This window comes from Mytilus californianus, unplaced genomic scaffold (assembly GCF_021869535.1).
Source record: "Mytilus californianus isolate M0D057914Y unplaced genomic scaffold, xbMytCali1.0.p SCAF_6, whole genome shotgun sequence".
Classification (NCBI taxonomy): Eukaryota; Metazoa; Mollusca; class Bivalvia; order Mytilida; family Mytilidae; genus Mytilus; species Mytilus californianus.
Window position 1 is genome coordinate 3,859,013 of NW_026262712.1, and position 18,633 is coordinate 3,877,645.

General features: G+C 33.5%; 2 protein-coding genes across 5 annotated transcripts in view; both read left to right on the plus strand.

Annotated features, from left to right (window-relative positions):
• The window catches only part of LOC127706048 (uncharacterized), a 502,975-nt gene that overhangs the window by 50,052 nt on the left and 434,290 nt on the right, over window positions 1-18,633 (plus strand). The window lies entirely within an intron of this gene.
• LOC127706049 (uncharacterized) overlaps window positions 7,797-18,633 on the plus strand; it is a 343,243-nt gene continuing 332,406 nt past the window's right edge. The window contains exons 1-3 of the mRNA XM_052210457.1: window positions 7,797-7,986; window positions 13,442-13,543; window positions 16,993-17,082. Coding sequence (XP_052066417.1) covers window positions 7,873-7,986; window positions 13,442-13,543; window positions 16,993-17,082 — 306 coding nt within the window. The 5' untranslated portion in view covers window positions 7,797-7,872. The remainder of the gene's footprint in view (window positions 7,987-13,441; window positions 13,544-16,992; window positions 17,083-18,633) is intronic.

An 18,633-nucleotide genomic window follows, 5' to 3' on the forward strand; every position in this document is an offset into this window, starting at 1 on the left:
TAAGTAGAATTAGAATAACATGGCAGAAACAAAATATTAAAAAGACAAACAACAGTTCCTAAAACACTTCACAGGACACCAAGAACAGACATGAAATATGTCATTATACTTTTATGTTATTGGGTTACTGTCTCAAAGCTTCAAAATAAGATATAGTCAAATCTCATTAGCAATTGTTGAAGTTGATTGATTGATTGATTGATTGTTGGTTGCTTAACGTCCAGTGTGTTGAAGTTAAAGGGACTGGACAAAAGTATTTGCCTTATCTGAGGTTAGAATCATCCAAGTTCGAATGTGTCATCATCAATTTAGAATGCATGAAATACAGTATGAGATTTGTGTAAACTAAATATTTTGAATAGTGTGCCTTTTTAGCTCACCTGGCCCAAAGGGCCAAGTGAGCTTTTCTCATCACTTGGCGTCCGTCGTCCGTCGTCCGTAAACTTTTACAAAAATCTTCTCCTCTGAAACTACAGCGACAAATTTTACCAAACTTGGCCACAATCATCATTAGGGTATCTAGTTTAAAAAATGTGTCCGGTGACCTGGCCAACCAACCAAGATGGCCACCATGTCTAAAAATAGAACATAGGGGTAAAATGTAGATTTTGGCTTATATCTCTGAAACCAAAGCATTGAGAGCAAATCTGACATGGGGTAAAAATGTTTATCAGGTCAAGATCTATCTGCCCTGAAATTTTCAGATGAATCGGACAACCCGTTGTTAGGTTGCTGCCCCTGAATTAGTAATTTTAAGGAAACTTTGCCATATTTGGTTATTATCTTGAATATTATTATAGATAGAGATAAACTGTAAACAGCAATAATGTTCAGCAAAGTAAGATATACAAATAAGTCAACATGACCAAAATGATCAGTTGACCCCTTAAGGAGTTATTGCCCTTTTATAGTCAATTTTTAACAATTTTTCGTAAATTTTGGTTATCTTTTGCAAAAATCTTCTCCTCTGAAACTACTAAGATGAATTTAACCAAAGTTGTAAACAATCATCATAATGGTATGTAGTTTAAAAATTATACCTGATGACCCCGCCCGCGAACCAAGATGGCCGACATGGCTAATAATAGTACATAGGGTAAAATGCAGTTTTTGGCTCGTATATCTAAACCCAAAGCATTTCGAGCAAATCTTTCAAAAACAAAATTGTGCATAAGGTTAAGATCTATCTGCCCTTAAATTTTCAGACCATTCAGGCAACCCGTTGTTGGGTTGCTGCCCCTGAATTGGTAATATTTAGAATTTTTTTCAGCTTTTGGTTATTATCTTGAATATTATTATAGATAGAGATAAACTGTAAACAGCAATAATGTACAGCAAAGTAAGACCTACAAATAAGTCAACATGACCAAAATGGTCAATTGACCCTTTAAGGAGTTATTGCCCTTTATAATCAATTTTTAACAATTTTCATAGATTTTGTAAATTTTTACAAAATAATTTCCACTGAAACTACTGGGCCAAGTTCATTATAGTAGAGATAATTGTAAGCATCAAGAATGTTCAGTAAAGTAAGATCTACAAACACATCACCATCACCAAAACACAATTTTGTCATGAATCCATCTGTGTCCTTTGTTTAATATGCACATAGACCAAGGTGAGCGACACAGGCTCTTTAGAGCCTCTAGTTTTTGACATGACAATTTGTTATTATGTATTGAAGCTCCATCTTTTTTTTATCCTTCATAATAATTGAACACACAAGTACAGATACAAAACATTCATAAACAAAATCAATAAACAAATATTTACAAAGGTCAGTCACTATAAATTATGGAATCACTTGCATAACAAAACAAAATCCCAAAAGATCACTGATGAGGGCTGTCTGCTTTGCATTCACTAATTGTAAATTTGTCATAATTGTGTTAAACCCTATAATTATTGCAATTAAAGTGGTACATATAACTACAGGGAGACAACTCTGTAAAAATCAGCTGAACGTTTTAATCGAGTTCTATTGTTAAGGTATTATAAAGTTTCTCAATGATCAAAATTAGTGTTTGTCAAACTGCTATATATCCAATGATATCTGCGGCGGCGGCGGCGTTAGCTAACTTCTTAAAAGCTTTATATTTTAGGAGCTAGAAGACCTGGATGCTTCATTCTTTGTATATAGATGCCTTATGTTACGAAGTTTCCGTCTGTCATATGTCCATTGTCCTTGACCTCATTTTCATGGTTCAGTGACTACTTGAAAAGAAAGTCAACATTTTTTGTAATGTTAATTTCTTTCTTGTTATGAGTAATAGGATAACTATAAATTTAGGATGTGCGTTCCTTGCAAGGTCCTCATGCCCGTCAGACAATTTTCATTTGACCTCGACCTCATTTCATGGATCAGTGAACAAGGTTAAGTTTTCGTGGTCAAGTCCATATATCAGATACTATAAGCAGTAGGTCTACTATATTTGGGATATGGAATGATTGTAAGTTGTACATGTCCAACTGGTAGGTGTCCTCTGACCTTGACCTCATTTTCATGGTTCAGTGGTCAAAGTTAAGCTTTTGAGTTTTGGTCTTATTTTCTAATACTATAGGCAATAGGTCAACTATATTTGGTCTATGGAAATATTTTATGATGTACATGTCAGTCTCGCAGGTTTTATTTGACCTTGACCTCATTTTCACGGTTTATTTCTCAGTGTTAAGTTTTTGTGTTTTGGTCTGTTTTTCTTCAACTATAAGCAATAGATCAATTATATGTGTTGTATGGAAGGATTGTAAGGTGTATATGTCTGTCTGGCAGGTATCATCTGACCTTGACCTCATTTTCATTGTTCATTGGTCAATGTTAAGTTTTCATGGTTAAATTTGTTTCTTAGATACTATAAGCAATAGGTCAACTATATTTAATGCATACATTGATATTAAGGTGTACATGTCTGTCTGGCATGGTTCATCTGACCTTGACCTCATTTTCATGGTCCATTGGTCAATGTTAAGTTTTCTTGGTTAAGACTGTTTCTTAGAAACTATAAGCAATATGTCAACTATGTTTGGTTTATTGAATGATTGTAAGGTGTACATGTATTTCTCGTTTGGTTTATCTGACCTTGACCTCATTTTCTTGGATCATGTTAAGTTTAACTGATACTTGTAGTAAAGCTTTATATTTAGGACTATCAACATAAAATCAAGGGTTAGTAAAGAAGGCGTGATCATACAAATTTATTTACCACTCCTGTACTGAACATGACATGGGACACCTGATCATACACCATTCATTTACCACTCCTGTACTGAACATGACATGTGACACCTGATCATGCAACATTCATTTACCACTCCTGTACTGAACATGACATGTGACACCTGATCATACACCATTCATTTACCACTCCTGTACTGAACATGACATGTGACACCTGATCATACACCATTCATTTACCATTCCTGTACTGAACATGACATGTGACACCTGATCATACACCATTCATTTACCACTCCTGTACTGAACATGACATGGGACACCTGATCATACACCATTCATTTACCACTCCTGTACTGAACATGACATGTGACACCTGATCATACACCATTCATTTACCACTCCTGTACTAAACATGACATGTGACACCTGATCATGCAACATTCATTCACAACTTCTGTACTGAACATGACATGTAACACCAGATCATACAATATGCATTTACCACCCCTGTACTGAACATGACATGTGACACCTGATCATACAACATTCATTTACCTCTTATGTACTGAACATGACATGTGACACCTGATCATACCATATTAATTTACCACTCATGTACTGAACATGACATGTGACACCTGATCATACAACATTCATTTACCACTCCTGTACTGAACATGACATGTGACACCTGATCATACAACATATATTTACCACTCCTGTACTGACCATGACGTGACACCTTACCATACAACATTCATTTACCACTTCTGTACTGAACATGACATGGGACACCTGATCATACACCATTCATTTACCACTCCTGTACTGAACATGACATGTGACACCTGATCATACAACATTCATTTACCACTCCTGTACTGAACATGACATGTGACACCTGATCATACAACATATATTTACCACTCCTGTACTGACCATGACGTGACACCTTACCATACAACATTCATTTACCACTTCTGTACTGAACATGACATGGGACACCTGATCATACACCATTCATTTACCACTCCTGTACTGAACATGACATGTGACACCTGATCATGCAACATTCATTTACCACTCCTGTACTGAACATGACATGTGACATCTGATCATACAACATTCATTTACCACTCCTGTACTGAACATGACATGTGACATCTGATCATACACCATTCATTTACCACTCCTGTACTGAACATGCCGTGTGATACCTGATCATGCAACATTCATTTACCACTCCTGTACTGAACATGACATGTGACACCTGATCATACACCATTCATTTACCACTCCTGTACTGAACATGCCGTGTGATACCTGATGATACAACATGCATTTACAACTCCTGTATTGAACATGACATGTGATACCTGATCATACAACATTCATTTACCACTCCTGTACTGAACATGACAGGTGACACCTAATCATACAACATTCATTTACCACTTCTGCACTGAGGATGACATGTGACATCTGATCTCACCACATTCATTTACCACTTCTGTACTTAACATGACGTGACACCTGATCATACAACATTCATTTACTGCTCCTGTACTGAAGATGACATGTGACATCTGATCTCACCACATTCATTTACCACTCCTGTACTGAATATGACACATGACACCTGATCATACAACATTCATTTACCACTTCTGTACTGAACATGACATGTGACATCTGATCATACAACATTCATTTACCACTTCTGTACTTAACATGACGTGACACCTGATCATACAACATTCATTCACAACTTCTGTACTGAACATGACATGTGACACCTGATCATACAACATTAATTTACCACTTCTGTACTTAACATGACATGTGACACCTGATCATACAACATTCATTCACCACTTCTGTACTGAACATGACATGTGACACCTGATCATGCAACATTCATTCACAACTTCTGTACTGAACATGACATGTGACACCTGATCATACAACATTCATTTACCTCTTATGTACTGAACATGACATGTAACACCAGATCATACAACATGCATTTACCACTTCTGTACTGAACATGACATGGGACACCTGATCATACAACATTCATTTACCACTCCTGTACTGAACATGACATGTGACACCTGATCATGCAACATTCATTCACAACTTCTGTACTGAACATGACATGTGACACCTGATCATACAACATTCATTTACCTCTTATGTACTGAACATGACATGTAACACCAGATCATACAACATGCATTTACCACTCCTGTACTGAACATGACATGTGACACCTGATCATACAACATTCATTTACCACTCCTGTACTGAACATGACATGTGACACCTGATCATACAACATTCGTTCACCACTTCTGTACTGAACATGACATGTGACACCTGATCATACAACATTCATTTACCACTCCTGTACTGAACATGACATGTGACACCTGATCATACAACATTCTTATACTCAACACACACATATGACATAACATTGACACTCTTATAATCAACATCAACATGTGACATAGCAATGACATACTTCCACCAACATGTGACATTGCAAAAATACCCTTATTCTCAACACCAAACTGACAGCAATGACACTCTTATACTCAACACCAACATGTGACATAGCAATGACAAACTTATACTCAACATTAACATGTGACATAGCAATGACACTGTCATACTCAACTCCAACATGTGACATAGCAATGACACTCTTATACTCAACACCAACATGTGACATAGCAATGACAAACTTATACTCAACATTAACATTTGACATAGCAATGACACTCTTATACTCAGTATCAACATGTGACATAGCACCAACATAGGACATACAAATAACACTCTTATTTAACACAAACATGTGACAACAATCACACACTTATACTTAACTCCAACATGTGACATAGCAACGACACACTTATACTCAACACCAACATGTACCCTAGCAATACCACTCTTATACTCAGCATCAACATGTGACATAGCAATAACATCATCATAGATACCAGGATTGAAATTTTGTATATATGCCAGACATTCTTTTTGTCTACAAAAGACTCATCAGTGACGCTCGAATCAAAAATGTTAATAAGGCCAAAACAAGTACGAAGTTGAGCAATGACACTCTTATACTCAACACCAACATGTGACATAACAATGGCACTCTTACACTTAACACCAACATGTGACATAGCAATGACACTCTTTTACTCAACACCAACATTTGACATACCAATAACACTCTTACACTCAACACCAACATGTGACATAGCAATGACACTCTTATACTCAACACCAACATGTGACATAGTATTGACACTCTTATACTCAACACCAACATGTGACATAGCACCAACATGGGACATAACAATGACACTCTTATACTCAACATCAACATGTGACATAACAATGGCACTCTTATACTCAACACCAACATGTGACATAGCAATGACACTCTTACACTCAACACCAACATGTGACATAGCAATGACACTCTTATATTCAACATCAACATATGACATATCAATGGCACTCTTACACTCAACACCAACATGTGACATAGCAATGACACTTTTATACTCAACACCAACATGTGACAGCAATGACACTCTTATACTCAACACCAACATGTGACATAGCATTGACACTCTTATACTCAACATCAACATGTGACATAGCAATGACACTCTTATACTCAACACCAACATGTGACATAGCAATGACACTCTTATACTCAACATCAACATGTGACATAACAATGGCACTCTTACACTCAACACCAACATGTGACATAGCAATGACACTCTTACACTCCTCACAAACATTTGACATCAGGCAACGCAAACAAAAAGTACAAACATGGCTTATTGAAGTCCTCGCTTATACTCAACACAAACATACACCATTGCTATATTACCACAATATGCAACAGCACATATGATACGAAGCAACTGTTATACTCCACACAAACATTTTACATGGAAATACCACTGAATTCTTTTAAAGCTTTGATCATTATTCTTAATCAACACAAAATATATACTGTTAATCAGACAGGTGTCATGGACATTAAAAACTTGTTAGAATTATATAAAGTGGGTCTAATTTTTTCTGTCTCAATAATCTGAATTAGAAAATATAACTCGTTTTTATTTTTCTTGAAATTATTTTTTCTTAACTTTGATCCTTCATCATTGTTAATCAGACAGATCTAATAAACAAAAAATAAATATTTGACAGAATTATATAAAGTGGGGTCTCATTTTTCCTGTCTCTTCGTACTGAATCAGAAAATATGACTCGTTTTAATGTTTCTTGAAAAATGTTTTTTTTTCTCACTTTGATCATTTTACTTAATTATTGTTAATCAGACAGTTTTAATGGACAACAAATATTTGTTAGAATTATATAAAGTGGGGTCTCATTTTAATTGTCTTGTCCAGCTGAGTCCATTAATATAAATATTGTTTGTGTTTCTTGAAAAAAGTTTTTTTTTTAACCTGACAGTTCTGATGGAAGTTCTGACATCTCACAAAAAAACATGTTGTTTATTTGTTGTTTATATAGAATATAAATACAAGTGTGACTGGTCATTTTATTCAGTTTAATGACCACTGATTCATGTGATATATATTTTGTTTATATTTATTACACAACATTGTCCAGTTTATGACACAAGTTTTGATGTCTGTTATATGTTGATATTACAGGAAGGAATGACACCATTAATGTTGGCTGCCTTGGGAGGACACCTGGAGGTGGTGACGTACCTGGTCACTCACGGCAGTCAGTTAGAAGTCACAGACTGGGTAATGATAGATATAATCTACTTACTCTGACAAAACTTCACTTTATACAGAATCTACACAAAATCATGTTGTTAATCAGACAGGTTTAATGGACAACAAATATTTGTTAGAATTATATAAAGTGGGGTCTCATTTTATTCGTAACACAGAACTGAATCAGATAGTAAAGGTTTTATTTTGTTTCTTGACGAAAAATTATTTTATTAACATTAAATTTTAATGAGAAGTAAAAGAGAATAAAATGCTCCGCTGGGGCGCAGCTTGATACGACCGCAGAGGTCGAACCCTGAACAGTTGGGGCAAGTATGGACACAACATTCAAGCTTGATACAGCACTGAATTTGGATTGTAATTAAATATTTGACACAGCATAGGTTTCTGACACAGAATGAAAGTGGTCTAAGAACTTAAAAATTTTCAATTTACCTATTCATACATGTGATGGACTGTGAAACTCAGATCAGGAGATTGGGAAATTTTGGTCAGGAGATTAGGACTCAGATCAGGAGGTTTTTAATCGACATTAATTTTGTTGTAAATGTAACCGTGTGCTGTAAAAATGGTCTTTTAAAGTGTGTTTTCTTCAACTTTCCAACCAATTTATTATGTTTATAGTACCCTTGTACTTATAAAGTTTCTCCATCTTTATATTCTACATGTTCAATTTAACATTGTTTTTTTCCAGTATGTTCTTTAAATTTTTTACTTCATATTCTATAAAACAATCATTGCAACCAGAACATTTGTTTAGCTGTCTGCAAATAGTTTTTATTTTTTTTTTTTCTCTTGCAAATAGTTTTTATTTGCAAACTCAGAAATTCATTCTATCTGTAAAGTTAGGATCATAGTTATTATATAAATTTCAATTTAAGCCTTAAAAGGAAGTATAGAATCCTCAAATAATTTTCAAATTATTATTTTCTTATTTGTCCTAAGACATTTAAAATCATTTAATAACCATCCTTTTATGATTATTTGTTCAATTTATATTTTATTTATATTTTTCTTTTAAAAATTTTCATTATTAAAAGGAAAGTAACTTAAAACAGGATAAATCAAGGGAAGTAACCCAATAAATACACAGTTTTTGTTACACAACGGCAGTTAGCCTGAGGTAAAAATCGTTGCTTACCAGTATGTTTGACACCCAAGCTGACAAGTGAAGCCATATAATTATGCATGTTAATTGATTTACAGGTAAAATATAACTTCAGGTAATGTCAGTTACACCAGATGCCTGAGATGTTATGTTGGGCAGAAATTTTTCATTCATGAAAAATTTCATACACGGGATTTTTTCAACGGGAGGTCGGGAGGAGACCCCTGAAAACGGGATTATTGTACTCCCGTCGGGAGGTTCACATGTATGCCTATTCAAACCATATCATTATTATTTGCTTTTATATATAAATCAGAAATAACCAATTTAAAATGGAAAATGTTAAAGAAAAAAAAGGAAAAAACCCCCCCCCCCCCCCCAATTTTTTGAACCCCCTTATGATTCATCGCCCCCAAACTCAATCCCAGCTTTCCCTTTGTGGTATGGTACCTTGCAGTACAATTTCAGAGAGATTCATACACTTGAACACAAGTTATTGTCTGGAAACTAGAAAAATGCTTGTTTTTTGGCCCCTTTTTGGCCCCAAATTCCTAAACGTTTAGGGCAATTACCCCCAAACTCAATTCCAGCTTTCCCTTTGTGATATGGAACCTTGCAGTACAATTTCATAAAGATCCATACACTTACACACAAGTTATTGTCATGAAACTAGAAAAATGCATGTTTTTTTTGCCCTTTTATGGCCCCTAATTACTAAAATTTTGAGGGAAAACCCCCAAAATCAATCCCAGCATTCCCTTTGTGATATGGAACCTTGTAGTACAATTTCATAAAGATCCATACACTTACAAACAAGTTATTGTCATGAAACTAGAAAAATGCTTGTTTTTTGCCCCTTTTTGGCCCCTAATTCCTAATATTTGGAGGAAATTACCCCAAAAATCAATCCCAGTATTCCCTTTGTGATATGGAACCTTGTAGTACAATTTCATAAAGATCCATACACTTACAAACAAGTTATTGTCATGAAACTAGAAAAATGCTTGTTTTTTGCCCCTTTTTGGCCCCTAATTCCTAAAATTTGGAGACAATTACCCCCAAAATCAATCCCAGCATTCCCTTTGTGATATGGAACCTTGTGGTACAATGTCAGAGAGATCCATACACTTACACACAAGTTATGTCTGGAAGTTACAAAAATGCTTATTTTTGGCCCCTTTTGGCCCCTAATTCCTTAACTGTTAGTACCATAACCCCCAAAACCAATCCCCACCTTCCTTTTGTGGTATTGAACCTTATGGTAAAATTTCAATGAGATCCATTCACTTAAACTAAAGTTAGAGTGCGAAAACTAATGTGTATTCGGACGACGACGACGACGACGACGACGCCAACGTCATACCAATATACGACCACAAAAATTTTTTTGCGGTCGTATAAAAACTAAATACACGGTTAGATTCAGCATATTAAAGAACCCCATGAAATCAAGAATAAAACCCCATTGAAATTGGTCAAGAAATAAGCAATTTATAGGAAGTATCTTCTTTTGCACAATCCTGTGCTATTAAATATTTCTTGCTATTGCGCAATACTGTACAATTGACAATTTTTTGCTATTGTGCAATATTGTGCTATTGGATATTTCTTGCTATTGCGCAATACTGTGCAATTGAAGATTTCTTGCTATTGCGCAATACTGTGCAATTGAAGATTTCTTGCTATTGTGCAATACTGTGCAATTGAAAATTTCTTGCTATTGCACAATACTTATTATATAATAATTTACACATCCTGTTTGGTGTGTATCTCCTACCATATCATTATTATTTGATTTTAAATATAAATCAGAAATAACCAACTTAAAATGGAAAATTTTAAAAGAAACAAAAAAGGAAAAAAAGAAAAAAAAGGGAAAAAAAATAAATCCCCCCCCAAAATTTTTTGAACCCCCATTATGATTCATCACCCCCAAACTCAATCCCAGCCTTCCCTTTGTGGTATGGTACCTTGCAGTACAATTTCAGAGAGATCCATACACTTGAACACAAGTTATTGTCTGGAAACTAGAAAAAAATGTGTTTTTTGGCCCCTTTTTGGCCCCAAATTCCTAAACGTTTAGGGCAATTACCCCCAAACTCAAACCCCAGCTTTCCCTTTGTGATATGGAACCTTGTAGTACAATTTCAGAAAGATCCATAGACTTACACACAAGTTATTGTCATGAAACTAGAAAAATGCTTGTTTTTTGCCCCTTTTTTGGCCCCTAATTCCTAAAATTTGGAGGCAATTACCCCCAAAATCAATCCCAGCATTCCTTTAGTGATATGGAACCTTGTGGTACAATGTCAGAGAGATCCATACACTAACACACAAGTTATGTCTGGAAGTTACAAAAATGCTTATTTTTGGCCCCTTTTTGGCCCTTAATTCCTTTACTGTTATTACCATAACCCCCAAAATCAATCCCAACCTTCCTTTTGTGGTATTGAACCTTGTGGTAAAATTTCATAAAGATCCATTCACTTAAACTAAAGTTAGAGTGCGAAAACCAATGTGTCTTCGGACGACGCCGGACGACGACGACGACGACGACGACGCCGGACGACGACGACGCCAACGTCATACCAATATACGACCACAAAAATTTTTTTGCGGTCGTATAAAAAGTTGTGTTAACATCTTTAGTCAGATAATGTTAATTCTACAGATCTAATGTAAAACATCTTTTAAAAATAACAAATACTTGACAGAATTATATAAAGTGGGGTCTTATTTTTCTTGTCTCTTTGTACTGAATCAGAAAATATAACTCGTTTTAATGTTTCTTGAAAAAAAATTTTTTTTTCACTTCCATCATTCTACATAATTATTGTTAATCGGACAGATTTAATGGACAACAAATATTTGTTAGAATTATATAAAGTGGGGTCTCATTTTGATTGTCTTGTCCAGCTGAGTCCATTGATATAAATATTGTTTATGTTTCTAGAAAAAAGTTTTTTTTTAACCTGACAGTTCTGATGGAAGTTCTGACATCTGACAATAAAACATGTTGTTTATTTGTTGTTTTATAATGTACAATATAAATACAAGTGTGACTGGTCATTTTATTCAGTTTTGACCACTGATTCATGTGATATATATTTTGTTTATATTTATTACACAACATTGTCCAGTTTATGACACAAGTTTTGATGTCTGTTATATGTTGATATTACAGTATGGAAGTACACCATTAATGATGGCTGCTGTGGGAGGACACCTGGCGGTGGTGACGTACCTGGTCACTCACGGCAGTCAGTTAGAAGTCACAGACAAGGTAATGATAGATATAATGACCTTACTCTGACCAAACATAAGTTTATACAGAATCTACACAAAATCATGTTGTTAATCAGACAGGTTTAATGGACAACAAATATTTGTTAGAATTATATAAAGTGGGGTCTCATTTTATTCGTAACACAGAACTGAATCAGATAGTAAAGATTTTATTTTGTTTCTTGACAAAAAATTATTTTGTAAACATCTGATTTTAATGAGAAGTTGATGAGAAAAAGTTGTGTTAACATCTTTAGTCAGATAATGTTAATTCTACAGATCTAATGTAAAACATCTTTTAAAAATAACAAATACTTGACAGAATTATATAAAGTGGGGTCTTATTTTTCTTGTCTCTTCGTACTGAATCAGAAAATATAACTCGTTTTTATGTATCTCGAAATTTTTTTTTTTTTCAAATTTGATCATTCTACTTAATCATGTTGTTAATCAGACAGATTTAATGGACAACAAATATTTGTTAGAATTATATAAAGTGGGGTCTCATTTTATTCGTAACACAATTCTGAATGAGATAGTGAAGGTTTTATTTTGTTATTTGACAAAAAAATATTTTGTAAAATCTGTTTTTAAGATTTCTTTAGTCAGAGAATATTAATCATACAGGCCCATTATTGATTATGTTTTTTTTAGATAACAAATATTTGACAGAATTATTTAAAGTGGGGTCTTATTTTTCCTGTCTCTTCGTACTGAATCAGAAAATATAACTCGTTTTAATGTATCTTGAAAAAGTTTTTTTTTTCACTTTGATCATTATTCTGAATCTACAAAAACTCATGTGGTTAAATCAAACAGCTTTAATGGACAAATACTTGTTAGACTTATATAAAGTGAGGTTTACTATTTTAACCTGTTTTGTTTTACTGGATCAGTAAATATATATTTAATTTGTATATCTTAATCTACCATTTAATAGTTTATACATAAGTATAATTATTTATTATCTTACCCGATGTTATATTTCTTACATTTAGATAAATTGTTTGTCTCCTCTCTTGATTTATTTTCACACAACATTAACATGTTTATATTTTTATATTGTTATAGTCTGGAGAAACAGCTTTACATTATGCTGCTAGGAATGGAGGGATTGATATAACAAAATTGTTAATAGATCAAGGATGCAGTCCTTGGGTGAAAACAAAAAAGGTAACATTAAGTATTTATTTTTATTCAATATCTTTATTAACAAAAAATGTATACATTTTAAATTCATATAGAGAACAAAAATTCACTTGATATTATGTGAGCCAAGTATTTAACATGGAGCAGTCTTTAGATTTACCATTAATTATACCAACCCACATACCATACTTCAAATGATGTCAACACACTGATCACCAATCAAATGTTAACACACTGACATCCAATCAAAGTAATTAACATGGTGCAGTCACTTGATTTACAAACATTAATCATACCAACCCACATACCACACTTCACATCACCAATCAAATGTTAACACACTAATCTAATCTAATTTGGGTTAATGACGACTACCCTGTAGGGTGTTGCGCCAGATTATAATATAATATAAAAATTGTTATATTTAATTTTCATATTTTCTCGTACCTTTTATGGTGTAAAAAAAATTGCCTTTAGTTGTTTGTGAGTTTTTTGTTATTCCATTAAGTCGTACTATTTATTGATTGATGAATAAAAATATCGGGAGTATTACTTTTGGTATATTTAATAATTATTTGGAATTAGTTACCAAAAATTAAGGGACAGAAAAGTAATAATTATGTTAAAAAGTTCAAGTTGATCAATTATTGATTTAAGTGAATCAGTAAAATTTATTTTCATGAAGAGTAAAATGCATAATAGAATGCATAATGCTAATAATAAAGACTTAATTGTTTTTCCCTGACATGTTCTCAGAAGTTCGCATATTTGCATTAATACAAGTACACCTTGGCTCATACGTAATTAGTGAATTCTGATTCTCTGCATGCTTTGGATTTGACTAAATTATACTTCTATTATGTATAAATATATATGTCAGTGGGAGCACGTGTGTATGCGTGTAAATATATATATATATACAAGTCTAAATTGAAAACAACGTTCAAACCTATGATTGCTTTGGATAAAAACCGCAATTTTTATACGTGTGCATGCAAAACAAATTTCTTGATAGAGGGGTCTAAATACAGCACAAACAACATACTCCAAAAGACCAAAAAAGTGAAAAAGTATATTTTAACAAAAGGCATTTGACTAACAGCTCGAACAATAGATGTTCTTAAACCCTGCTGACTGTCATTGGCGATTGCCAAATAAACGGATCACAAGATGTTACAAAATGGATCTTTTAAAATTATTAATTTGATACCAAACAGATAACAATAAACTTGTGGAAAAGATGGTATAACGCTAACAAAAGGTGCAAAAATTAGTACACCATATCCGGATTTCGACAATTAATGTCTCTTCAGTGATGTTAGGGATCGAAACGGTATTTGGAAGGCCATATAATTTACCTCAATTTAGAATAAACTCTTGAATTTTGAAGAGTCGAAATATTAGAAATAGGATGAACGGATCATATAAACACGAAATTTTTATCCAACGCAACAAATATATATAGATATACATGAGACTGATGAGGTTTGTAGATAATGTTTAGTGTTATTTTACAAAGATGTATAGACATCTATTTGAATCTGCTGATAGTTAGAATAGTATCTGTATTGTTTTAAAAATTGTGTCTGATTATTTTCATTGCATATAAAATAAAGATACATGTATGACATGTATTTTAATTGCTTATTTAGTTACCAAATATTACTGGTACTAATATTATACTGCATGTATCAGGTGTATCATATTGCTTAATTGTTCTATGATAAGTAAAGCCAATCATTATTTGTCAAATCCAAGAGTGAACTTTTAATTATAGAAGATATATAAATGCAAGGAATAATTATTGTATATTTAAATATACAATTCCCTGATACATGCAACCCAGCCTTGTAACAACTAACAAAAGCCAAAGGTAATAAATAAATAAATTAAAAAAACAAATAAATAAACTTTTATATATTGATGTTCCTTTTACACACAAAAAAAAATTATACTCTACCAACACAACAACCATATAATCACACTCCACCAACACACATTACACCAATCCTACAATACCAACACAACTACCATCTAATCACACTCCACCAACACACGTTACACCAATCCTACAATACCAACACAACTACCATCTAATCACACTCCACCAACACACGTTACACCAATCCTACAATACCAACACAACTACCATCTAATCACACTCCACCAACACACGTTACACCAATCCTACAATACCAACACAACTACCATCTAATCACACTCCACCAACACACGTTACACCAATCCTACAATACCAACACAACTACCATCTAATCACACTCCACCAACACACGTTACACCAATCCTACAATACCAACACAACTACCATCTAATCACACTCCACCAACACACGTTACACCAATCCTACAATACCAACACAACTACCATCTAATCACACTCCACCAACACACATTACACCAATCCTACAATACCAACACAACTACCATCTAATCACACTCCACCAACACACATTACACCAATCCTACAATACCAACACAACTACCATCTAATCACACTCCACCAACACACGTTACACCAATCCTACAATACCAACACAACTACCATCTAATCACACTCCACCAACACACGTTACACCAATCATACAGTACCAACACAACAACCATATAATCACACTCCACCAACACACATTACACCAATCATACAATACCAACACAACAACCATCTAATTAAACTTTACCAACACAACAACCATATAATCACACTCCACCAACACACCTTACACAAATCATAAACTTCCATCACAACAAACAACTAATAACACTCCACCTACACATCTAACACCAATCATACAATACCAACACAACTACATGTACCATATAATCATACTCAACCAACACACCTTACACTATCCTCACAACTACCATCTTATCACATTCCACCAACACACATTACACCAACCTTACACTATTAACAAAACTACCATCTTATACTCCACCAACACACCTTACACTATCATCAAAACTACCATCTAATCACATTCCACCAACACACCTTACACCAATCATACATTATTAACAAAACTACCATCTAATCACATTCCACCAACACACCTTACACCAATCATACACTATTAACATAACTACCATATAATCACATTCCACCAACACATCTTACACCAATCATACACTATTAACAGTAAAATCTCAAATATTATTCATTGATCTCTTTAGAATGATACTTCATATTTTTTGTTGATTTAGGTTCACTGGTTTTCATGTCAAGTATCTATAAATAAGGCAACATTCTGCATTATATATATAAGTAAAATTAATGCAACAATTACCTATTATTTATCGTTTTGCATTGTATAGGTAAAATTAATGGAACAATTACCTATCATTTATCGTTTTGCATTGTATAGGTAAAATTAATGCAATAATTACCTATAATTTATTGTTTTACATGTTATGTATATGTGTATGATTGATAAAAGAGTTTTGATTGTATTTCAGGGTCAGACTCCATATGATATGGTAACAATGAAAAGTTATGATTCTGAAGAGACAAAAAGGAAGAAGACAGAAATGAGGGACTTCCTAAAGGTAAATATTATGTCTTAATTGATAAGAGATATTCACAAATTGTTAGAGACACAACAGACTTGTTACAATTTTACAATAAAACAGTTGCTTTTAGTTGTCTATGTCACTGTGGCATTTGTTGTCAGTTAACAATGTAAGTTGACAATTCCAAGCTTGTTACCTAATATAGATGTTGGCATATGTGAAAGACAAATGACTGAAATCAGTTTGCTCATCTGTTGGATGTCTCTTAAATTTTGTCATCAGCTTGCTGTCTCCTTGGTATATACATCAATCATCTCCTTTTATGTATACATAATATGTATCTCTGTGTAGAAAAGTTTATTTACATGTTTATGTAAATATGTAATAAACATATATGAAAATAAAAGCACATTTTTACAAAATGTTTAGTATGCTGTCAACCTGTGTATAGATTTTAAACCTTTCAGTATGTAGTAGGTAGGCAAGGCTACCTTTTACATAGATAACACCTCTATGAAATGAGTTTACTCAGTAACGTTTACTTACCTGCACAACCTTTTTAAATAACATACAAAAACAAATAATTCACATCATTATTAAATAGGCATGTGTGGTAAATTTTACTCACGTGTGATATAGCATAGAAGAAAAAAAAAACAATTACTGTGGCTAGTAAACATGTGGTTAAGGTGTCAGACCACGAATTCACCCACTCCAATTTAGAACGTATGTAAAAGTAGCCCTTCCTTGAAAAAATATAGTGCTTTTGATGTCATTGTTTACTGAAACTAACCAACAAATTTGCAGAAATGAAACTTTTGGTGAAAGAGAAATATATTTAGACCATTTTGAGATAAAATTTACTTGTTAATGAGTTTGCATTAAAAATAGTTTAACCCTGCTACATTCTGTATGTGCCTATCCCAAGTCAGAAGCCTGTAATTCAGTGGTTGTCGTTTGTTGCTGTTTATCATATTTGTTTTTAGTTCATTATTCTGTACATAATTCAGGCCGTTAGTTTTCTTGTTTGAATTGTTTTACATTTGTCACTATGCGGTATGGGTTTTGCTCATTGTTGAAGACCGTAATGTGACCTATAGCTGTTAACTTCTATGTCATTTGGTCTAGAGTGGAGAGTTGTCTCATTTGCAATTTTACCACATCTTCTTATTTTTATGCCCCCGTCGTAGCTGAGGGTGCATTAAGTTTTTTATATGAAATATTTGCCACTTGACGTGAAGCCAAATAATCAATTGTACCATTTACATGCAGACAATACAGAATGATCTAGGATGTCACGATAAATCTAAATAGATTTGTAAAGTATATACTGTAGACATAGTTTTTTAAAATCAATTTTAATATCGGTTAACCTGTAAGTTGGTCGAAAGATTATTCAAGTAAGCGGTTAGATAAAAATGTTCTATTTGACAACGCTACTAAATAACTATTGAACATTCATTTATTGTATTCATTATCTCAAATTTGGTGAGTGTGCCAAAAAAGAGCCAACAATCCAATGAAATAAAAAAATAATTTTTCATTTTTTTCTGTGAATTTCTATGTTTTAGACTCATATAGTGTAGG